At 53.4% G+C, this 23788-nt stretch overlaps 2 protein-coding genes across 9 annotated transcripts; both read right to left on the reverse strand.

The window, feature by feature from the left end:
• Window positions 1-442: 442 nt before the first annotated feature.
• Puf60 (poly(U) binding splicing factor 60) lies at window positions 443-11505 on the reverse strand. Of its 7 annotated transcripts, none has more exons than XM_027404229.2 (12): window positions 11352-11505; window positions 8007-8108; window positions 5769-5864; window positions 5574-5663; window positions 4641-4691; window positions 2450-2611; window positions 2275-2367; window positions 1938-2151; window positions 1664-1854; window positions 1394-1529; window positions 975-1210; window positions 443-887 (listed from the first exon to the last, which is right to left on the reverse strand). In XM_027404229.2, the coding sequence occupies exons 1-12, from the start codon at window positions 11373-11375 to the stop codon at window positions 588-590; spliced, it is 1695 nt and encodes a 564-aa protein (XP_027260030.1). In that variant the 5' UTR covers window positions 11376-11505; the 3' UTR covers window positions 443-587. The 7 variants fall into 7 exon arrangements, with proteins under 7 accessions (XP_027260030.1, XP_027260031.1, XP_027260035.1 ...); XM_027404230.2 differs by having other exon boundaries at window positions 588-887; window positions 8007-8105; window positions 11352-11424; XM_027404234.2 differs by lacking the exon at window positions 11352-11505 and adding an exon at window positions 9746-9975 and having other exon boundaries at window positions 588-887.
• Window positions 11506-17887: 6382 nt separating this feature from the next.
• Nrbp2 (nuclear receptor binding protein 2) lies at window positions 17888-22293 on the reverse strand. 2 transcript variants are annotated; one of them, XM_027404253.2, is made up of 18 exons: window positions 22165-22293; window positions 21582-21704; window positions 21409-21510; window positions 21224-21313; window positions 21018-21058; window positions 20824-20918; window positions 20682-20705; window positions 20527-20610; window positions 20390-20445; window positions 20214-20309; window positions 19692-19824; window positions 19477-19579; window positions 19336-19386; window positions 19126-19261; window positions 18332-18385; window positions 18184-18247; window positions 18043-18098; window positions 17888-17956 (listed from the first exon to the last, which is right to left on the reverse strand). In XM_027404253.2, exons 1-18 carry the CDS (start codon window positions 22291-22293, stop codon window positions 17888-17890), a joined length of 1506 nt encoding a protein of 501 aa, XP_027260054.1. The 2 variants fall into 2 exon arrangements, with proteins under 2 accessions (XP_027260054.1, XP_035295064.1); XM_035439173.1 differs by lacking the exon at window positions 20682-20705.
• Between the last annotated feature and the right edge of the window lie 1495 nt (window positions 22294-23788).

Consider the following 23788-nt stretch of genomic DNA (forward strand, 5'->3'; position numbering starts at 1 on the left):
CCGGGAAGCCTAGGCCCGCCCTCACGGCTCAAAACTCCATTTCCCAATAGGCCCCGCGCCGTGGCGCCTCCGACGACCCGTAGCGGTCTCGCGCAGGGCATGCCGGGACTTCCGCCCCGCTCCGGCGTGACCCATTATAGCAGCTGTAATAACTTAAGCTCCAGGTCGACAGTGTGTAAGGTGCTGTCTTGGTCCTAGACGCAATGACTCTCCGGTTCAAACCTCTCTCGGCACTATTCATGTGAGCGAGTGCTGCAAGCCAGCACGGTCCACAACAGTAGATAAAGCAACGCCTGCCCCCATACCCCATCCCTTCTGTTCACGCCTGCGCAGTATGCCCAACACCCTCTGGGTCACTGGTGCCTTGTCAACACTGATAAGAGGCATTCAAGACATCCCACACACAGCCGTCCTGGGTCAAGGGACCAACTTCAGACAGGGATTTTAGGGCCAGCAGTATCTGCACCTTTATGTACACTACAGTGTGGGTTGGGCAGAGTGCCTGGTCCCAGGGACACCACTGTTAACACTCTACAAAACCCAGAGGAAATAAGGGGCAAGTGCAAGTCCAGGAAATGAGGCCAAAGTCACGCAGAGAGATCACTGTTATCAAAACGCTCCTGGTCATACACTTCAGCCACCACTTTACGGCCAGCAAACCAGCGCCCATTGAGGGCCTGGATGGCCTTGTGAGTCTCTGAGGCCATTGAAAATTCCACAAAAATCTTGACGATGATCTCTGCATCCTCCTCCTCGCCCTGCTTTTCTTGGTAGATAATGACCCGGTTCACAGCACCAAATTTGCCACACTCTTCTGTCACCTCTCCCTCCAAGTCATCGTCGATGTCCTTGGGGTCCACCATGTTTCGTAGAACCATCACTGTGGACTATAAGAAAGGAAACTGAATGCTGTGGCCTATCAACCACACTATACCCTCTTTACCCTAGAGAGGCACTGGCACTGGCCCACCTACCTCCTGTTTTCTGAGTAGCTTCTGCATGACCATGTGGCGAGCACTGCTGCCAGAGATGCTCATGTGCTCCTGTTCACTTAACATCTCTGGTCGCTCTGACTCAGTAAACAGCTCCTCCTCTTCCTTCTCTTTCTTGGGCTCTAACAGACCCAGCGTTGGCGGGCTGGCTAGGATGGGATTCACCACTCCCACAGAGGGAATGGTGACTGGAATGGGAGGGCGGGCTGGGGTCACACCTGCAGCAAAACCAACCAAGTTCAACAGTCACACAAGCACTCTACTTGAGGAGTAGAGAGCTGGTTGGCTGTAGCCAGCCTGCCCTGGGTTCAAAGGATTATACTAAAGTTAAGAATGGGTTGGAAAGCTGAAGACGGCCTCAAGGTAAGGAGTGGTGGAGAACCTAACCTACTCACACTCACCTGTGATGACTCCAGGGGCCTGGGCAGCCATGACAGCCTGGGGTAGAGCCCCTAAGGGCTGGGCCAGTGTCAGAGCTGGGGACACTAGTCCTGGTGTAGCTAAAGTACCCAGCACTGCTGCTCCAGCCACTGCTTCCTGCAACCAAAAGACAACCACAGTCAGTTTCTAGTCTGGCTACCTCCACCCAAAACCACCTGAAGAGCCAGTTCCCAAAGGATCAGTGGGCCTGCCACCCACTGTCAAACCCACACCACTGTACCAGCTCTCACCTGAGCTGTAATCTTGGCTGTGGCTGCAGCTGCGGCCACAGCAGCAGCAGGCGGGAGACCTCCAGGCGTGGCAGGTGTTAGCAGGGGCATGGGGGGTGTGACGGCCTTGCCCACCCTCAAGTACTGGCCACCCAGATCAAAGAGGTTCATGGAAGACACAGCATCCTGGGACGACTGGGCCTTTTCATATTCTGCAGGGCAGGATGAGCAGTGAGGAAGGCCAGCCCCAATACCAGGTGGGTTCCCTCTTCTCCTTGACTCTCCCCAAACTCACCAATAAAACCATAGCCCTTGTGCTTGCCAGTTGTGGGGTCCCGGGCCAGTGTACAAGACTTGATCTTGCCAAAGGCTTCAAACACACTCTTGATGTCATCATCAGAGAGGTCCTGATGTACAGAGGCCACGTAGATGCGGTTGAAAGCCCTAGCCTCCTCAGCCAGCTGGTCTATAATGGGTTGGGCCTGTCCTATGTTGCTGGGTCTGCCCACCTAAAAGAGGTCAAGAACAGTTTCCCATCAGCCTAGGCCTGTGGTGCCTGTTTGTATGTGAGTACACAAAGCACTCCAGCATTCTCAGCTCTAGGTCCAAGATCAAGACTCTTCTGTCCTTACCTTGATGTTCCTGCCCCCAAGCATCACTGAGTTCATCTGCTCCAAAGCCAGCTGTGCAGCTTCTGGGACCTCATACTCCACGAAGGCAAAGCCCTAAACACAGGGAGTTGCCATCAGGCCAGGAAAGCAGATAGGAGGGCAAGCTAGGATACCGGAGTAGCTACAATCTGCTTACCTTGTGCTTCATGGTAACAGAATCCCAGGACATATCAATGCTCTTGATGGGGCCAAAGGGAGCAAAGGCCTGGCGAATGGTGTCTTCCCCCAGCTCGTAGTAGATGGAACCCACATAGACCCGGCACATGATAGCCAGTGCCCGCTGCCGCTGAGCTGCCATCTGCAGCAGGACAGAAGGAGAGAGCCACTGGCTTGTCAGGAAGGCAGGAGATTAAGCAGCCCTCTCCCATCCTGGCCCACCCGCCCAGCTCTGCAGTGGGAAGGGCTCCCCACACAGCAGTGAAGTGCAGGCTGGGCTCTTGCAGTCAGGGCTTAGGGGTCAGCAGGACCCCACCCCAAGGAAGGCCAGGCTCAACAGCAGGACAAAGTACCCAGCCCACCCAGGTCCCAGACAGACTGTGCCAGCAAAGCTGACAGGTGGTCAGAAGCCAAGGCTGAATGCCTTGTAATTCAGCCCACTTCTTCAGTCTGGGGCCGGGTACCTGGGCTAGGTTGGGAGATCCTCCCACTAGTCCAGCCAAGTATTGGGACAGAAGAGGGAAGGAGGAGCTGTCCAAGCCAGAGACACCTACTGGCATGGAGGCCAGAAGAGAGGGTGGCAGAAGACAGGGCAGCCATTGCCCAGAAGAGATCCCAGGGAAGGAATTTGGGAGCCCAGACAGGGGCTCTCTGGAGAGAACAAGGAGCAAGCTGCTCATGCAGGGAAACATAGGTGAGGACTCAGTGTGCTCTACATCTTCTATACCAACACCTCCCACAAAAAAGAGCTGCTTGGAGCACATGACTGTAGCCACAAGAGATGGCCCAGGTAAGAGCATCACAAGGCAGCAGAGAACCCAATGAAGAAGCCTCAGGGATTCTTGGGGCTGGGAAGCTGGCAGGACTAGCAGTGAACTGGGCCATTGTAATGAGGGACCTCCCTATGCCCTGGGAAAGGCTCCTTCCAACACTTTATAGATGTACCAGGCAGGGGGCTCTAAAGTCACAGGTAGGGCCCCATGGGCCAGGCAGGGTCTTACTCCTTAACACAAACAAGGGCTTCTCTCACCCTAACAAAGGTCCCAAGGGCAAGAGACCAGTTTATTTTTTCAGACATTAGCAGGCCAAGGATTGCCCAGTCTCCCTAAGAGAGAGGACTAAAAAGTCCACCAACACAGGACTCACCCAGGTAGGGCCTATCTTTCCTCACATAAGGGGCACCCTAAACTTGGGGCCATTCCCTCAGACTGGCTCCTGACAAGCCTCAGGCTCTTGCCCAGATGAAGGGCCCCAAGGGTAGAGCCACCCTTTCTCTAAGCCCCACAGACATGAAGTCACATCTGTCCTTCAGGTCATACTTGATAAGAGAATACTAAGTCTCCCCTTCAAGGTGAGACTGCCAAATTAACAGGTCTCTGACCACATCTCCCAGGGCTCCTCTGAGGGTCAACAGCTCCCTTTCAGACACACATTCCCAGAGTAGATAGAGTATGTCTCAAATGTGAGGGCAACTCATCCAGGGATGGCCCTCCAAGTGGATACCCTAGAGAAAGGGCATGTCTTTCCCACAGGATCTCCCCAGGATAGGGCCTGACCACTTCAACTTGCCTCTGGGCAAGGAAGAGCCATCTCCTTCCCAAACTCTCTGCTTACTGTAGCCATGGCCACATGACCTCTACCCCTTGCTGAGAGCTAGGTCTGTGACCCAAGTTATTTGCCCTTCCCTTTCTTGCTCACTCAGGCCCCCAGCCCCCACCCCATCCATCCATCCTCCCTCCAGAGTGTGATGGGGCCACAGTTAGGACCCCTCTCTTATCAGGGGCCTGACCCCAACCCAAGAGCCCAGGCAGCCTGGAGACTGTCGGAACTGGAGGCCCACAGGTACATCCCCCACATGGGGTGGCAAGGCACAGATGAGCCTGGCATTGGCAGCTACCCTCCCTGGCTGGCTGCCGCGGCTGCCCTCCGCAGTTACCTGGCCGGTTAGTTTTAAGGTGGGCCCTCAGAGCAGATGGAGGCCTCCCCAGGGGCGGTCCCGGGGTGAGTGCCCACACCACTGGCCCCACCATGCCTGGCGCTCTGCTGTGCTCGTCCAGAGCTGGCGGGCAGGGCCGGCCAGGGGAGCAAGGTCCCCAGCAGTGGGCTGCACTGCCCCCCTCTAGCCCTGACTAAGGACATGAGCCCCAGAAGAAGTGAGCATTTCTATTGACCGATTGCAAAGGTGAGAGAGGATCTCCAAAGCCCATTGTCACTGCTGCCATCTGAAAGACAGTAAAGACAGAGTTCAGTCTGTTGGAGCCGAGCAGTCTCCCGCTCTCGTCAACACCTCACGCAGACAGCAGCAAGGCGCGGAGTCCCCGCCCTGCCAGGGAGGCCCGCCTGCCTTCCCACACTGCTGGCCACTCTGGCTGGTCACTGGCACCTGCCCAGGGGGGCTTCAGAGCCCCAGGTGCCCCGCCCCACAGCCTTTGCAGCAAGACCGGCGAGGGCAGAAGGAAGGGAGGAGAGGGATGGACAGCACAGTGAACAGCCAGTATGAATGTCTGAGGGCTGGACCTGGGGGTGGGGAAGGCTCAAGGCCCAGGAACCTGTCAGCTTCACATAGGCTTCTTCCCACAGATATCACAGCCTCCAGCCTAGAGTAGGGCCCAGTGGAGCATACCCCTAGACTGCCCCTTTAGTCGAAGGCCCCAGGAATAAAGGCCTGACCATAGGGGTAGGGAGGATCACAACCTACATACATGCTGCCACCATGGCTGTGCACAGCCTGGGTGACAGGGTGTGGTGGAGACCCAGAGGCACCAGTGGGAAGACCAAGAAGGAGAACTGGGCAGAGCTACAGAGAGGAGTGGGGAGGGGATGGAGAAGGGGCATTATCAAGCAACAGGAGGAAAGGCCAGGCCACTCATGCCTCAGAGAGGACCCTGGTGGTCCAGAGAATGAATCTTGAGAGTCTGAGAGTGATAACACCTTCTGGGGGGCAGTCGGCCACAGGCACAGGAGGAGGCAGAGAAGAGGAGGAAATGGTGGAGGTAATGGGGAGGGGCAGTGAAGGCTTCCTGGCCCAGGCTGGGCAGGAGGGCCTCCAGCAGAGCCAGCCCCAAGATAGTAGCAGTGGTGTGCAGGAGGGTGGCGGGGCTCACCTGCAGGTTGGTGAGCTGCTGCTGCTGGTGCGCGATGGTCTGTTTCACCAGCACACTCTTGATGCTCTGCTCCATTGCATATTTCTTGGCCTGCAAGAGATGGCAGTGAGGTGCACTGGGGAGCCCAGCCTACAGGGGGATGACCTGCCTCACCAACCTTGGCTGAGCAGTTGTGCCCAGGAGGTGTACTCTCACCTTCTGGAGGGCCTCCTGCTGCTCAGGCGTCAGGGGAGGCAGCCCCAGCTTGGTGCCTGTGCTTTGCCCATTTTCCATCTTGATAGAATCTGCACCCTGGAGTAGGAAACAAGGGAGTTATTCAGCAGCAAATCCAAAATTTCTCATGTCCCAGAAACCCCACAGGCCCTCTATCCCTAGACTCTTAAATCAAAGTAAAAAAGCAAGCCCCAGTACAAGCTACTTCTTGCTTGGTTAGGATACAGGTCTTCCTTTTAGACATTGCTATCCCTATTTAGGCTTCTGTCAGTCATGACTCATGGGTGGGACATATTAAACCAGGCAGGTATCCTGTAGGGCCAGCAGCATAATGGCCTCCTCATGCAACTAACATAGGAGAGCAGTGTGCCTATCCCCTTGTTGACAATTTGACCCAGAGTCTCTGTCCCAAGTCCTGTAGAACAGCCACCTCTGTTGTCCTCCAGAGCCCAGGCAGCAGAACCAGGATCAAAGATTCATTACTTACAGGCTACCTTGCACTCTTGGTTTCCTCAATAGCCCTTGCCAGGGCCTCAGGCCACCCTAGAACAAGGTAAGGGGCTTCCTTCCAATAATGCCCATTTTGGGCCCTGAAGACATTCTTTCTATATGCCTCCCAGAGACGGTGAGTGTTACTCTTCAGTTCATGAGCTCTACAAGGGGTACAGCCCACTTCCATTAACACTCCTGTATGGCATGTGTTCAGAACACCAGAAGCCAGGTACAGAGCAGCACCCTAGCCAAATGAATGTAGAATACATGGTACTGGCCAGGGGAGGGCTCGACACTTGCCACAGACATAACTGAATGCTACCAGAATTGTGTTCACATTACTCCTATCAAAGCCATTTCCAAGTTGTTTGCAGGAGAGAAACAGCCATGTAAACAGGGAAAGCCCAATGTCAGAGCCAGCAGATGCTGGAAGCAATGGATAGAGCCAGTCTATGTATCTAACCAGTTCAAAATACCTCTGGTGACTCTTCTAGGCTTTCAGACACAACCTTTGAGAGCAACAGCAGAGAGAAGGCCCTCAGCATAGGAGTAATAGGCAAGGACTGAAGTACAAAGAAGGCAGGCAGGGTTTGGCTGGACTCAAACCCCATGAACCCCATCATGGATGCCAGAGTGCTGAGTTTCTGGTCAAAGGTCAAAAGGCAGGAAGCTTATAAGGCCCCCGGGGCAGAGTCCCAAGAAGACCCCAAAGTCTCTCAAGAGCTGGCAATGGATGGAACCAAGGGCTGTAGTGTGGCTCACACTAGATCTGTCCTCTGCCCTCTCAGCTGGCCCCAGGCCTATGAGGCTGTGACACTAGAGTAGGCTATCACCATGGAAATAAATACCAGTTCTTCTCAGCCCCCTAGAAACTTTTCAATCTCTTCTTTGTCTTGGTGAACAAAAGGCCCTTCTCCCACCAACCAATGGCATACTGGCCAGCCAGTCAGGACAGAGAGCTTCAGCCCCCACAACTTCCCAAGATGCAGGCTGCATACCAACATCTCTGTCTGCACCCCCTGCCACACACACACACACCATTAAGGCCTAATCAGAGGCCACCACATTATCTTGTTGAAACCTTGTTGAGACTCTGTGGAGGCGGGAATAAAAAACCTATCACTTAGCAACAACATCCAGTTTCACATCCCAGAAGACTTACTCCCATAGGTTAGTGACTAGAGAACAAAACCTATCCACAGCCACCCATAAGCCCAGAGAAGCAATTGGGGGTGGGTGTCCCCAAGACACGTGTGCTTTGACATACATGTTATTTTGTTGTTTTACTTACATGAAAACAAAGAGCTAAAATGGAAATCCCTATTTCTGGCTCTAGACACAACATTGCCATTCTGAAACAGAGGGCCTATCCTTCTGCACAATGCTAATGGCTCCAAGCCAGCACCACTGAGGGCTAGGCTGTAGTTATTCCCATCATCTCCATCTCCTCCCCCTGCTGCCTGCCTAGCCAACTGCCAGGCCCTGCCAGGCTTAGGCTAGATGGACTCCCATAGACAAGATGCAAAACAGAAGCAGGCTGAGGAGGGGGGCAGGACTAGGCCCCAGTCCTGTAGGCACTAGCTGCCCAGAAAGCAGAGGCTGGCCACTGGCTCCCCCCCCAACCACATGTCCAACTTGCCCAGTAAGGTCTCTCTAAGCCCAAGGATGCATGGGCAGGCAGGCAGGCAGACGGGCAGGCCCGAAGGAAAAGATGTGTAAGGTTAGTACCTGTGGAGGTTTCCATTTGTCTCCTGCTGCCACCACTGCCGCCGCAGCTGCTGCGGCCGCTGCCGCTGGCTCGGACCCCCCTCCTTGTTGGCCATTGACCTGCTGTAGGCAGGAAGGAAACATAACCAATAGTCACACAAACCAATCACCCAGACCCTCCTCTTACAAAGCTGAAGGCTGCCTTCCCCATCCAGAACAAGGGAGGCTAAAGAAGGTCAGCTGAGTGTTCACTCCCAGCATCACTCCCACCTGCACTGCCCATACACCCTCTGCCCTGCCAGCACACATGCAGCCACCCAGGGCACTGACAGAAACCAGAGCAGCAGCTCAGAGAGGCCCAAGCTGACAGTCTCCCAGGAAGGGACAAAAAGAGAGCAAGCAGTGTTCCAGCCCAAGGCCAAGGCAAGCCACCCTTTCCTGCTGACAGACTGAACCAGATTAGATGACAGGGTGACCAGCTGGATGTATTCTCCCATCAGGAACACTCTTTCCATCAAACGCTATACACACTTGGGCTAGGCCTCTAAGCTCAACCTTTATATTCCCGTAATTCCACAAGTTCTGGTCCTATCTAGGCTTCCCTCACCCAGCAGCCAAAGTGCAAAGCTGTCCTAGGAAGACAGCTGAGAACTTAGCTCTCTACTCTAGGCAAGACCCACCCCAGAGGAAACACAGAGAACACTGTTATCCAAAGGCAGCCATCAGGAGATAGAGCTCTTAACATGGTCTAGCAGAGTGGCCCCTGCCACCTGACAGACCTTGGTAGAGGCAGGCAATGTGGTAAGAGTAGGATGACATAATGGAAGGGCCCTAAAACCCACCCTGACTTTTCTGAGATTGCAGCGTGAACAGAAGTCAGAATGTGCTTACCCTACCATCAGCTCAAGAACATGCTCCACAAATATCAAAGACAGTGAGATGGTTGTGCCATTCTTAGAGATAAAGCCAGAGGCTGGCCAACTTGGACAAAGTGGGTCTCTCAGGTCAGCAGACTACTGTAGGAGAGACAGCAGTACAACCTAGTATACTGCAGACTATGGCCAGCCCAGCCTGAACCTGGAGCTGCTCCTGGTGCTACCAACATAAATGCGCACTCCTGCCTAGCTCTGCTCCACTGTGACTTAGAAATGATGCCCCAGAGACTACTAAAGGAATGGCGGCGACTCCTGTGGCACAGGCATCCACATAACAGAAGCTGCTTCTCAACGCCCACAGTGAAAGCATGCTTCAGGCATTAGCCAGACACCAGTGAGAGGGTGAACCTGGGGCACGAGGATAACTTACTAGCCACCCAGGGACAGGGATAGTGCTAAGAGCAGCAGACAATGGGTATAAGCATTCCAGGGAAAGCTCACCTATGGAAGCTACAAAGGAAAATGAAAAACACCCAATTTAGCCCATTTACCATAGGACAGAGTTCTCTAGAATTCTGTTCCAATTAGTCTCTGGGAGAGCCCAGAGAAAACTATCATTTGTTATAACAGCTAGTCACTAATATGCATCTCAGCCATCTTTATCCCTGTTTAAGACCTAACAAGTCACACGCTGTCACCTTGGGCAATGGAAACAGCAGGCTTTGCAGTCACAATGCTCCCCAACACCAGGCAGCAGTGAATCAAGAAAGGGGAAGCCAGCCCCCTTGAGGAACAGTGTTGCTGAGCCAAGCTCTACCCTTCACCATCTCAGAACAAAGAGTTACTTCCATTACAATACATTTTAAATAACCTGAGGCAAATCACCTAAAAATCTAGGCCTTAAGCTCCTCTTGTGCAGGGGCATGGCCTATCTCTCAGGCAGCACTGAAGATGTTACGGAATCATCTTCCATGAAGTCCCTTAGTCTCTGGGAAGTAAGCCACAGGTTCTAGCAGTTATTAGTACCATCGACAGGAGTGACAGGCCCCTAGAATAGGACTGGCTGCAGAACGCTGTCTTCCATCTGTTCAGGTCCCTTCACAGGGTGCAGTGCTGTTTCCTGGGTAGCCAGGCTTGTACTGAGCACTGTGGATGCAGCAAAACAAGAAAGAGAAAGACAACTCTAGGGTCCTAATAGTCAACTGACAGCAAAGACTATTCCAACTGCTTTAATGGTGAGAGACTTACTGCCCACGCCCATCTTAACAATGGCAATACCTGTCTGGCACCAAGCTATGGTAGAGCTGACCCCCAGGTAACCTTTCAGTCTGCTGGAACACCGGAGGTTACTCAGAAACGAGGCATCCACTCTCCTCCAGTGCTGGCCAAAGTATTCCATACTTTGTCCCTCTGTCTTCTATCATCTCACAGCCACCTAAGGACAGTCACCAAGGACTCAACAACCTGTCTCTATACAAAGACCATTTGCTCCTGTAGCTTCAAGCAGCAAAGCATGATTTAAAAAAAAAAAAAAAAAAGAAGATGTGAGTGGCACACACTAGCTTGTGATCTATCCCACACAAGCTGGGGCACGGGGGCCCCTTTCCAAGTAGGAGGGTGCAGCTCCCAGCTAGGGCCGAGCAAGGGCAGCCTGTGTATACTACTTGGTTCTACCAGCCCTGCCTCCAGCCACCTTCGTGTAAGTCTTCTCAGAGCTTGCTCCATCCCTCTGGGTGAGGGTCGCGGTTAATAAAAGGCTGGGTTGCAGTGGGGTTAGATCCAAGAGATAAGTGGTCCCTAGGGTAAGTGCGGAGGAAGACCTGGGGCAGACACTCTAGGAATATTCCTGACTGAACAGGGAAAACGCTGAGCAGAGCAGGCCAGAGCTCGCCCGCACAAGACATGGGGTTAGCAAAGTCTTATGATGCCCACAAGATCTGCGACCAAGGCAGGCACTAGCTGTCGGCTTTTCTCCAACAGAGAGAGGGGAAGAGTGACTGCTCGAAAGACATGGGAGGATGTCCTTCCCCTCCTTCGTGGGGGTAACAGAATGGGAAACCCTCTTCTCTGTGCACCACCGCGCAGAGCAAATGCCACGGGTCTGCCCCTTCCGCGTCCCCTACACGGGCGCAGTCGCGGAAGCCCGGAGTAGGCGTCACGGCTCCCTGAGGCCGCCGGCCACCTAGACAGCTATCGCCCATCCTCAGCAGGGCGAGGACCGCCCCGCGGGGATCCAGCGGGGCCGCCTGCGGCCGGCCCACCCCGCCCAGCGGCCGGAAACTGGAGTCCTGGAGCCGGAAGCTACAGCCATAGTCGCGGCAGCAGCCGCGCGCGCCCGTTCCGCCCCCGCCCCGCGTGCCGGGGCCACAAGAGGGCCCGTGTGAGGCCGGGTCACGCCGCTGCGCACCCAGGGGCCCTCCGCGCCCTGGCCCGGCCCCCGACTCACTCCCACCAGCTGACGGCCGCTCCCGGCCGCGAGGGACTCACTTACGAGAGCTATAGTAGCCGTCGCCATCTTGCGTCCGTCGCGGCCGCTGCGCGCGCCACAAGCCCCAGCTCCTTCCGCAGTCTCGCGCAATCTGGGCGCCGGACGCGGAACTCTCGCGATAGACTTTTCCCTAGCTACGTGGACGGAGACGGGGACGTATTTCCGGGGCGGAGCAGGCGGTTAACGCCCCCGTCTAGAACTGAGCGGGGCGGGCAGGGGCGGGCCGGGGCGGGCCGGGGGCGGGTGTGGAGGCCCGGAGAGGCCTGCGGTGCTCGCCCGGTAGCGGTCTTCAATCAGTTCCGTCAGCCTATTTTACCAGCACCCTTATTTCAGTTGAGTCCACTTGCAGAAAGCAGCGGGAAAGAGCGGCCGATCCCTTCTCGGGTCCGTGCGTTGACAGCTGAGACAAGAGACAAAAGGACTGCTGCGTCGTCTTTGCGTTGCCCATCTCTAAAGTCAGGAGTCCGCATTTGTTTGGAAACACAATCTCTTTCCTAGTGAGACAGTAGCCTCTTAAAACGGTGGGCAGGGACGGCTCCCCAGCTACTCCTGTGGTTACAGGACTGTGGGCATAACGTGCACGCTGGACCCCCAAGTCCTGAGCTATGTTTAAATCTGTGTGTTCATCTGTGCTGTGTGAGGAGGAGCTGCCCTGACATGTCTCGAGTTACACGCAACCCCGAAACGCAGTCCCTAAGGCTGCCTGCAAGACAGCACATCTGTAACCTCAGGCACCTTCAACTGCCTCTGGTAGCCATTCTGTTTTCCACCCCTGAAATTTTTAGAATCTAATATAGAGATCTCTAGCAAAATAAGGCAGAATATTTTCCTCCCCGTCTGAAGCCCCTTTAATACTACAGGAGCTATATTGAAAACAAAGCCTAAGAGGGCAGAGAAGTGAACTGCTGGGGAGGGTGGGTGCTGCCTTAGCAGACAGGGGACTTAGGGGAGGGTGGGCGCTGCCTTAGAAGACAGGGGAGTTAAGGGAGGGAGGGCGCTGCCTTAGCAGACTGGTTTGTGACGGTAGTCTGGAATTTTCTGGAAAAGCGCAGATACGGAAAACAAAACAACATAGTTGCCTCAAGACTTCTTGTGTCCCCACTACATGGTGCTAGAAGCCAACATTGGCTGCACTCTCTGCTCTACTCTGGAAAAGGAGCAGAGACCCAGCTTAGCATCTCATTCTTTTTTTTTTTTTGAGACAGGGTTTCAGGCCTCAAACTCACAGAGATCCTCCTGACTCTGCCTCCCAAGTGCTGGGATTAAAGGCGTGTGCCACCCCCAGTTTAGCATCTCATTCTTAAGCACCATCAGCCAGCTGTAATCACCGAGCACAAGAGGATAAGGAAATAAAACACAGAAGGAACCAAGGCAACAAAGGAAACAGAAGAATAAAGAAACCGAGAAAGCAGTATCATCAAAGATACCCAGAAGTTGTTGCATCACAAAAAACAACACAAAGGCTACCAAATGAGATTTCTTCCAAATATGAAAACTGAAAGAGGTCTGATGGTGGTGATGGCACACACTTTAATCCCAGTACTCAGGAGGCAGAGGTAGCTGGATCTCTGAGTTTGAGGCCAGCCTGGTCTACAGAGAGGGTTCCAGGACAGCCAGGACTACACAGAGAAACCCTGTCTCAAAAACATTTTTTTGAAAGGTCCCAGAAAACAGAAACTGTAATAATAGTCTCCAAGATTTAGAACAAGATGGGCCTACCAGAGCCTCTGAAAATAGAGCCCACCCCCACTCCTGCATCCCTCAGGGTAAGTGGCCTGGGTCTTACCAACCCACCACCAGGGGGAACCCCAAGCACCACGTTCTGGTGGCAGCTTTCCATTTAGAAAGATCTTTGGCAAACTGCTAAAAACTTAAAACTTAGTGAGATGTTGAATCTGTCTTCTTTAGAACTAACCAGAGGCTAGACTGCATAGTGACAGCATTTGGCTGCTTTAGATATCTTGTGAGTCAATGTAGAGTCAATGATTTTTAGCAAAAACAGCTTCTGAATGCGGGTTACAAGCATGGCCCAAAACATAGTTGCCCCATCCTGATTTTCCTGTCCTTGCTTTATTGTCGCTCCGAAGAACCGGTACTCACTCCTACTGGAGTGATCCAGCCTGTAAACACCATTGTTTTAGGGTTAGCTGGACCAAGTTTTTTTTTTGGTTTTTCGAGACAGGGTTTCTCTGTGGTTTTGGAGGCTGTTCTGGAACTAGCTCTTGTAGACCAGGCTGGTCTCAGGACTCACAGAGATCCGCCTGCCTCTGCCTCCCAAGTGCTGGGATTAAAGGCGTGTGCCACCACCGCCCTGCTTGGACCAAGTTTTTTGTTTTTCCCAGACACTGTGTCCCTGGCTGTCCTGGAACTTGATTTCCAGGCTAGCCTCCAACCAGGCTAGCCTCCAACCCAGAGATCATCCACCTGTCTCTGCCTCCTGAGTGATGGAATTAAAGGTGTGTGCCACCACTCCCCGGATGCACCATGTTCTTAAGATTTACCAATGGGCAATGTCCCTTTCCTGAGTTCTGCTCATGTAAAATACCTGAGCCTGCTGGGCGTTGGTGGCGCACGCCTTTAATCCCAGCACTCGGGAGGCAGAGGCAGGCGGATCTCTGTGAGTCCTGAGACCAGCCTGGTCTACAAGAGCTAGTTCCAAGACAGCCTCCAAAGCCACAGAGAAACCCTGTCTTGAAAAACAAAAAAACACCTGAGTCCCAGAATTTCACAGAGTTGCTTTTTTTTTTTTTTTTTTTGTCTCCCTGCTCTACCAGAGGTCACCCTGGCAGCCAGAAGTCCAAATCAGTGCCTATTCCACTTGTCATCAGAGAAGTCTCCCTGAGCATCTGATGGGAGCAGATGCAGAGACAAACATTAGGCAAAAAAGAGCCCAAATTGGAGATCTCCATCCAGTCCCTCCCCTTGGAACTTGGAAAACCCCCAAGGAAGAATTGTAGGAGCCAGAGGAGGTGGAGAACACGGACCATAGACTCAGTTAAGCAGGCTTCTAAGGGCTCACAGAGACTGAAGTAGCCATCACAGAACCTGCATGGGTCTTCGCTAGGTCCTTTGCATATATGTTATGGTTGTTAGCTTGGTGTTTTTGTGATACTAACAGTGGGAATGGGGGTGTCTCTGACTCTTTGCCTGCTCTTGGGACCTTTTTTTTCTCTTATTGGGTTGCCTCTCCTAGCCCTGATACGAGGGTTTATGCCTAGTCTTATTGTATCTTGTTATGCAGTGTTCCTCAGATATCCCCAAGAGGCCCACTCTTTTCTGAAGGGAAATGGAGGAGCAGTGGATCTGGGGGGTTGGGGAGGCTAAAAGGAGGGGAGGGGGAGGAAACTGCGGTTGGGACGTATCGAAAATAAAATAAGAGGGAAAAAGTATTTCTGCCCTTGAGCCCTCTCATGATCAGCTCATGCATGCATGTGCATATACATAAACACATGACAAATGTAAAATAGAAAATACAAATATTCATTTCAATAATTTATCCAGGAAATAGAGAAAAATTCACTAAAATGCCACCACCCCCCCCCCAGTGGTGAATTTCTGGTAATTTCCAAAACACTAGGCAAAAAAAGACAGGAGAGACAGAAGAGCTCTTACACAAAAGGTCAGAATTGAGAAGCATGGCAATTCCTGGAACTAGAAGAATGTAACATGACACCCTTGAGTCCTGAGGAGAGAGGGTTTTCAGCTAAGCAAACTTATTGTACCTCAGTACATTTTCAGGCATGTATAAGATTAGAATAGATGTGCACCTTTAATCCCAGCACTAGGGAGGTGGAGGGCAGAGGCAGGTGGATCTCTGAGTTCGAGGCCAGCCCACTCTACAGAGTGAGTTCCAGGACAGCTAAGGCTACACAGAGAAACCTTGTCTTTAAAAACAAACAAAAACCAAGCCAAACAAAAGAATGACAAACAGGTGAAGATTCCATATTTTTCCAGATACTTTTCTCGGGTGATTTGAAGGATGTTCCTTTTCAAGTCGGGTAAAGGGAGAAGCATGCAGTAGAGCCTGGCACAAGGCAGCACGTGCAACTGAACCCCAATACAGAACAAGCAGCCTGAGGCATCAGGCTCTCACCATGGAGACTGAGGAAGAGGAGAGATAGTGGTCAGTTGTACTAAATATTGAGAGGACTATAATAAATTAATGGCAAGCACATACAGAAAACTGAGAAGACCTGGTGGGAGGCTCGGCACCAAGCTGGACAATCTGGGTTCAATCCCTTGAGCCCAGATGCTAGCAAAAAAACTCCCACAGACTTCCCTCTGACCTTCTGTGCTATGACACACACACACACACACACACACACACACACACACACACACACACGAATGTTTTTTAGAAAACTAAGCAAAAAGGAAAATTATTAACTTCAGAGAAAACAAAAAATTGTGCAAGAAAGAAAACATATCCTAGGACACCTTGTTCCTTGCTAAGACCTACACATAGATACTCACACAGCCGTGATGCCCATCAAATTCGAATGATGCTGGATCAGAGGGTGGGAAAGTGACTAGCCTTACAAGCTGCCATGTGGGCAGCTTAATATATAATATATATATTAGGTGTAACACCTAATATATAAAAATCAATAAACAGGACCAAAAGCATGCTTGTGGCCTGGCATGGTGGCATACACCTTTACTCAGCATTGGGGAGTCTGAGACAGGCAGATCTCTGTGAGTTTGAGGCAGGCCTGGTCTATGGGATGAGTTCCAGGCTGAGGCTAAAAGACTGGAATTTGTGGAAAATCAGGGTAGAAGACTATTTGTTATTTACTATTGACCCTGCCAACTCCCAACAATTCTACTTCTAAAAGAATATGCAGTAAGGCATGATAGTTCACACCTATGATGGCTCACAGCACTGGCCTGCCTGGTCTAAATTCTGAGTTCCAGCCAAGTGGGGCTATATAGCAAGACTGTATCTTATCTCAAAAGATAAGCTGAACAGAGACAATATAAAGTACAGCACTGATGCTCTCAGATCAGTTTAATCATTCGAACAATCTCTTATGGATTTTCCAGATAAACTAAGTCAGACCATGCATAATCAGTGTTCATTCAATTTATTAGATGTCCCACGACAAATATGCTTTATTTTAGGTTTTGGTTAAGATGGTATGGTAGGCAACACAAGAAGACCCCCACCCCTGCGTGTGCCCAGGTCTCTCCTCCAGCACCGAAACCCGGGATAATTAGTCTCCATAGCAAAAGGTACTCTGCAGATGTGGCTCCTCTAAAGACCCTGAGAGGGATGTCATCTCTGTTATGTAGGTGGGTCCAACCTACTCACAATGGCCCCAACCTTCCAGGCAGTGGAAAACCAGACAGCTAGTGCATGACAGAGATTCAACCTGATGCTGCTGGTCTTGAAGGTGGAAGGAGAGTTAAGAAAAGTTCGTGGCTTCTAGAAGCTGAGAAGGGCTCTTAGTTGACAGCTGTAAGAAAGTAGGAATTTCCGCCTTACCATGGCAGGGAATTCTGCCAATAGATTGAAGGAACAGGAGGTGAGCCCCACCCCCAACTCACCCCCACTTTCCAGAAAGGAACACAGCCACTGATGCCTGGGTTTTAGTCTAGTGAGGGCCTGAATCAAACCAGATGTACAGAGCAGTATTTGTGTTGTCTCAAGCCACTAGGTTTGTGGTAAGTGTGACAGCAGCAATATGGAACTATAATAATACAGTAGTGACCTTTCTGGTTTCACAGATGAAGTGTTTTAAAAGGAACTTGAATGCATTAAATTTATACATTTAAAACATTTAAGACCTTTAAATTTGAAGTTGGAAGACAGGCAGTTCAAGAACCAAGAAATCGGGATGGTTGTGCCGGGAAGACTCTGTCAGGACTTTGCAATGAGTAAGATTGAGACAAGTTGGGTTGGGGAGGAAGAGGGAGCCTGGAGCCCTCAGCCTCAGAGTTCCAACACAACTTCCCCAGGAAGGAGGGGTAGAGGATGTCAGACCTCTGAGTCCTCAGACCAGGGATGCAGAACAGAGAGATCCTGCTGGAGGACATTGGGGAGGACACAGGTTCTGGTCTCAAGTGTGTGGAAGATCAGAGGAAGGGCTCAGGGAAGGTCTGCATGGGATCGGGACTGGTCTGGGGGGACCAGGAGTTTGCTGGCCATGGATCCAACCCCAAGCTCTCTAAACTCTCTCTGATTCTCCAACCAGGCCTGATCTGCCTGATGCCCAGGATTGTGGCTCTATTACTTTTGAGTTCAGGGTCCTTCCCTAGGTGTCTATGTCATCTGAAGGTATGGCTGTTGTCCAATACCAGATGGAGTAGTTCTCCTAAATGACCTGTATCCTCTACTCCCATGTAGGCTTGGGGCTCCATCACCACCCCAGGCACCCACATTGCTGCAGAAAGCTGGGGGTGGGGCAGGGTCTTCACTAGCAGGGCCTGTGTTCATTGGCTCCACAGAACACAGAAGGCAGCTGTGAGCAGTGTGGCTCTTTGCCAAGTGGACAACCCCAAGCCCTGGTGTCCCTGCTGGGCTGCCAGGACTGGGAAGGTCAAGCCTGTGTCCCACGGTACTTGAGAAAGGTGGTCTCCAGGAAAGCTGCTAGCTTTGTCCGGTCATCCTGCAGTGGATGGATAGGGAGGCATGGAGTACTGGGCAGCTCGGCCCACCCTGTACCTTTCTAAACCTGCAGTGCACTCCACCTACCTCATGCAGGAAACCATAGTGCACAAGTTCAGTGGCGAGGTCCTGGGCACTGTCAGCTGAAGAGAAGACATAGAACAAGTGAGTTGTGGCACCAGCCAGCACCCAAGCCTCAGCCCAATACCTGGTCCCCTATCAGCCTACTTGGGAGCAGGTCATAGGTCAGCTGTCGATGTAGACGATCCTCCAGCACCAAAAGCAGAGTGAGCTGTGGGTGAGATGGCAAGGTCAGGGCAGCACCAGCGTTGATTCCTTCCCATCTCCCCGAGCCCCGCCCAAGGCCCTCACTCACATGCCACCGAACCTTGTCCTCACTTCTCTCCAGGTTGCACTGCATCTGGACCACCTGAGGGTAGGGAAGCTGTATTAGCCACAGAGAACTACTTAGCAAAGGTTTCCAGAAGGATCAGCAGAGACTGAAACAAGGTAAACCTCTCCAAGGGAAGTCCAGAAAGCTCATGACACAGAACCAGCATTGAAGATGAGTGAAGGCTCACAGGCCTTCAGTTTGCATACTGAGTGATGAATAGAATGCCTTGAAAAGGAGAGAGAGAGAGAGAGAGAGAGAGAGAGGAGAGAGAGAGACACAGACACAGACACAGACAGAGAGAGGAATGTTGTGTCCCAGGATGTGACTGTACAGAAAAGTAAGGTGCCAGTAGGAGCAGGCCAGGAGGCTGGGGTTCACACTGCCTTCCACTAGCTCTCTGGGCAGCCAGGATCCAGAGACAGGACATTTGGACTCCCAGCATTTGAACTTAGGGTGCACTGTGGAAGGACGGAAGCTAGGAGGAGGGAGACCCTGGTAATGGTTCTGGATCCAGATGAGGAATGGAGGTGGCCAAAACCTCTGGAATGGGGTGTGCAACAGGATGGAGAAAGAGCTGCAAAAGCAAGAAGCCTCTGGAGAAAACAGGTGTCTCCGTTTGGTTACAGTTTCCACAAAGGGGTCAACTTGGGTTTGGTCTCTGGCGGCCTGGAGGAGAACTGGGATGTGAGAGACACAGGTCTCCAGAGAAAGGCACCCATTATAGAGTTGTGGGCAATTCTGAGAGACAGCACAATGCAGCAGGAGTTGGGACTCACCTTCCTGGTCTCTGAGTCAAAGGGTTCTGGTGTTGGGGTTTTGGCCTTCTGGGCCTCCTCCGGGGGTGGGGCTAACACACGGGGAAGTCCCAGGGGCCGGGCAGCCGCAAAATTCATCAGTGGATAGATCCCATTCCTGGAGATATACCAGGGGGTAGCTGGGGGCTCAGGCCTGACAGTGCTTTTCCTCAGTCTCATGCCAGCTCTCACCTGACATCCTCTAGGAATTTGTCCAGCTCCAAGAAGGAGACCTCTGAGTACCTAGAATGGGGTGGAAGGTACATGAGGAGAGGTCAGACCAAAGGCTAGCCAGGCAGCTAGCAGGGGAGGCCTTAAGTAGCCACCGCTCACCGCCACTGCATTGGGGGTCCCTGGGGCTGGGGCATCTCAGCCAAGACTGCATGTAGATCCATTGCCTTGGTCTTTTCTTCTACCACATTTTCTGGCATGAGGTCTGTGAACCACAAACATGCTCAGGGAGATGGGCGCAAGCCAAGGGTCCTGCAAAGACCCTTCCATGTTCTGACCCCAGGGTCCTGGGCCACCCCAGCTCGTCGGCCCCTCACACTGGTGCTGGATGAAGCAGTGGGCTGCCAGCAGCTTCAACGAATGCACCTCGAAGAGCACTCGGTGGAAGAGAAGGTTGTGGGCAGAGGGCCTGCAGGCGGGGTCCCGGGCCAGGCAGGAGAGGATGAATTCCTAGGTTGTAGAGGGAAAAGGCAGGTGGTGGGTGGAACATCCTTGCTCTAAAGGAGGTCCCTGAGACCCTAGACCCCACAAGATCACCACATCCTTCCTCCTCAGTGATGCTGCAGGAGCCTTCCTGTATGAATGCATGGAAGAGAAAGGCATCCAATCAGCAGCTTAGGATCTGATGTAAACTTGAGAACAGGCAAGCCTCGAGCCCCAAACATCCATGCTCTACTTCCATTCGTCCTTGTGAAATCTGTCAGCTCCCAGAAGTCTTTTCTTCCAGGTAGGCCTTAGTGCACAGCAGCTGGTACACTTTCAGATGCACTGACCAGGCTACACCTCTAGCCTGCCCCAGACTTGCAGCCAGCCCCAGAGGGGCAAAGTAAGTTGCTTACCCGCATGTTGGGGTCACTCAGTGAGTGCCTGGCTCGAGCAATAGCCTCTTCTGTGACCCGGGTATCCCCATTGGCTTGGATCTCCAGTACAGCCATCTGGGTACAGGGGCACATTGGACATGGTGAGACGGGGTGGAGCCCAGAGGAGGAGCGGCTATGCAGAGAGTGGACAGTACCTCCAATGCACACATCCCAAAGGAGAAGATGTCCACTGCAGTCCCATCATTGACTTCTGAAATGGGAAAAAACAGGTAGGGTTGGTCAATCTGATGTGCCAACAGGTCAGGTACCCTAGAGCTCCTTAAGGACTCACCGCCATACTCTGGTGGGAAAAAGTGCAGGTTTCGAAGTTCCTCCCGCTCAGCGCGGATGGGGCTCCGGAGATCATCAGGAAGTGCTAAGGAAGAGCACGAAGGCTGAGCAGACCAGTTTCTCCACGGTCCCCACACCCCCAGAGGCCCCACGCACCATTGGAGAAGATGCGGTACCACACTGCAATGGCCAACGCGGAGAGAAAGAGCAGGCGTCAGCAGGCTGGCACACTGGGCAGTCTCTGGGCTCCCGCAGGTTCCCCAACCCTGCCCCCTGTCCCGCCCCGCCTCGCCAGCACCAGAGCCGATCTTGATGAGGCCATTGTGCTGAATGAAGATGGTGTCGCTGGTCAGATTCCCGTGGATGATGGGGGGACTGCAGGCGTGCAAAAAGCTACAAGCATAGAGGAAGGCAGGCAGGAAGAACCGGGTCAGAGGGCACCGGAAAGGTGCAAAGCAGGGGGCAAGCGCGTGGGCAAGCCCAGGTCCTCACCTGAGTGCCGACAGGATCTGCGTACACCAGCGCTTCCAGGCCTGGCAGCGGACGCACGACTCCGTCGGGTGGGCACCAAAAGGCTGCTGAGCCTGCGGAGCCCACCCGCTACCCCGCTCCTGTCCCGAGGCCACTCTGAGTCCCCCGCCCCACTACTGTCCTAAGTTCTTTTGGACTCCCTTCAGTCCCCAGCCCACTCCCCATACCCGGGCGTTCATGGCCTTGTGGTTCTTCTTGGTCTTTTTGAGGAACTGCTTGAGGCTGCCAGACGACACGTATTCTGTGATGAAGATGACCTGCGGGCAGGCGGGCTCCGCCGTTGCGGGTGGGTCCCCATGCTGCCCCACCCAGCCTGTGGCTTCTCTCCGCCCCACACCCGCCCCTAGCTCACCCTTGCTCGGGCCTCAGAGGCGTCCAGCCAATACTTGTGCAGCTTGACGATGTTGGGGTGGTCTACCAGCGCCAGCTGCTCAAACATGGTCTGGATCTTCTCCTAGGGAAGGAGGATGGATAGTCATGGGGGCAATCACGACATGGAGCAAAGGAAGGATGGACAGGGCTCACCTCATGGGCCGAAAAGGCTTTCCTATCACCGAAGTGGAGTTCGTTCCACACCACTTCTACCCCCTCCTCCGTGTCCATGGCCAGAAAGGTGCTCTGGATCCCCGGCATGTTTCCTTGGTTCACCTAGGTGGGAAGGATGTGTGTCCTGATACGAATAGAGTCAGGGTGTGGACGTGGTCCCTGCCACAACCTTCCCCCAACCATGAATGTGCTGCCAGCCCTGCCAAGCTCAGTGGGAGAGCTGGGGGTGGTGAAGCTGGGGACCTACCCCCCTAGGAGGATAGGAGTGGTGTTCAGGGGTGGACCAGTATGTGAAGTAGGTTTTAGAGGTTGGGGACAATTCCCAGAGGGGTAACGGGGGATTCAAGAGGCACGTGGAGGTGGTCCCTGGATGCCACTGGTGTTCAAGGAATGCGCGGCGGGGGGTGGGGGTGGTTTCTCACCAGGGTGTGGGGCCAAAGGAGTCGAGGGCCTCCAGAGGCCAGGGCGTCAGGGGAGACCGTCAGGCTGCCCCGGCCCCACGGGCCCCGTGGCCTCCAGCCTTAGGCTACGGGACGGCGGCGACACCCGCACCCGTGCCCACCTGCTCCCGCCGCTTCTGCCAGCGGCCACACGGGCTCTCCTCCAGGATATCGCTCTCGTCCTCGCTCTCGTCCTCCCGCTCCCGTTCGCGCTCCCGGCCTCGCCTCGGCGCGGGCTCCGGGGCCGCCATGGCTCGGCGGGCCCAGGCCGCCGCCCTCCGCGCAAGCCGTCGCCCCGCTCCCGCTCGCCCTGGCCCAGCGCCCGGCAGCCCAACCTTGGAGCCCAGCAGAGCAGCCGCTGCGAGCCCTCCTCGGCTCCGGGAATTGGAAGGTACGGGCTCGCAGCGGACCCGAGGGAGGAGCTGCCCCGCCCCTCCGGAGCCGCCTCTGCGGGCCGGTGCTGGAGTGTAGCTCGACCAAGGGCAGCAGAGCCCCGCCCCGGACACGCCCCGTCGCCCAGACCACTCCTGCTCCCCCCAAAAGCTCCGCCCCGAAGAGACGCGCCCCTCAAAGGCACCGCCCATTCCTGAGGAGGCCTCTCCTAGGCTTGCCCTGGCAGCTGTACGCGCCATGGCCGGCCTCCTCGGGACCACTCTGGCCAACTCTTGGAGCCAGTTCTTCTTGCATTGCATCCCGATCCTGCTCTTATCACGTATGTCCTGAACTCGGCCCGACGTTGCTCCTTTCACATACATCCTGAATTCGGTAGATGTAGAGGGTCCGATAGTCTGGATAGGGCAGCCAGGGTCAAGGGCATCTGGGGGCAAGCACTTAAGTGGCAGGAGGCGATATGGTTTCAGAAATGGGGCCAGCTCTCCCTTCCCTTCAGCCAAGAGAACCCCAGGAGAGCACCAACAAAGGTGGCAGATGAACACACCAACACATCAGCAAACTGACAGGATGCACTTTAAATCCTGACCGTCTGTCTCTCCCTAGCCCAGAATTCCGCGCTTCTCTTTCAGTGAATAAGAACCACTTTGCATGATGGCAAGTTTCTCTTCTCTCCCCAAATGTGACCCTCTCCTTTCCACCTATGGGCTCCATGAACAGGGAGCATTTCTCTCTTGCCACATCCAGCAGAATGCCTAAAAACCTTTAGCTTGCCCTCCTATCCACATTCACACACACACACACACCCAATACAGAGACCATAGTCTGCCTGCCCTCCGATTTAAACACCAGCTGGGCCCTGACCAGCTCTGTTCCCTCTGCCCCTGACTTCTGCCATAGCCTGCTCAGAATGCTGCGGCTTGCCCTGGTGGTCTACCCATCCTAATCTGAAAAGGGCTGGCCACAGAAACCAGAATAGGGCCAATGATTGGAAGACAATTCCCAAGTCTGGATCCACCTATTTGTGTCTTTTTTTAACTGGGGCCCTAGCCACACTGGAGATCTGTACTAAGAATGTAAAAGATGAGGAGCCCTGTACCACAGTGTTAGCAGAGCCTCTTGAGGGTTCATATACTACAGATGGACCACAATTAAAAGCCCACAACACAGAGGGCTCATCGGTTAAGAGTACTTCTGCAGGTTCTGTAAAACAAAGGACCCGGTCAACAAGACAAAATGGCTCCCTACAGAATGGAAAAAGATCTTCACCAACCCCACATCTGACAGAGGGTTGATCTCCAAAATATACAAAGAATTCAAGAAACTTTCAAATAATCCAGTTAAAAATGGGGGTAC

This window comes from Cricetulus griseus, chromosome 2 (genome assembly GCF_003668045.3).
Source record: "Cricetulus griseus strain 17A/GY chromosome 2, alternate assembly CriGri-PICRH-1.0, whole genome shotgun sequence".
NCBI lineage: Eukaryota > Metazoa > Chordata > Mammalia > Rodentia > Cricetidae > Cricetulus > Cricetulus griseus.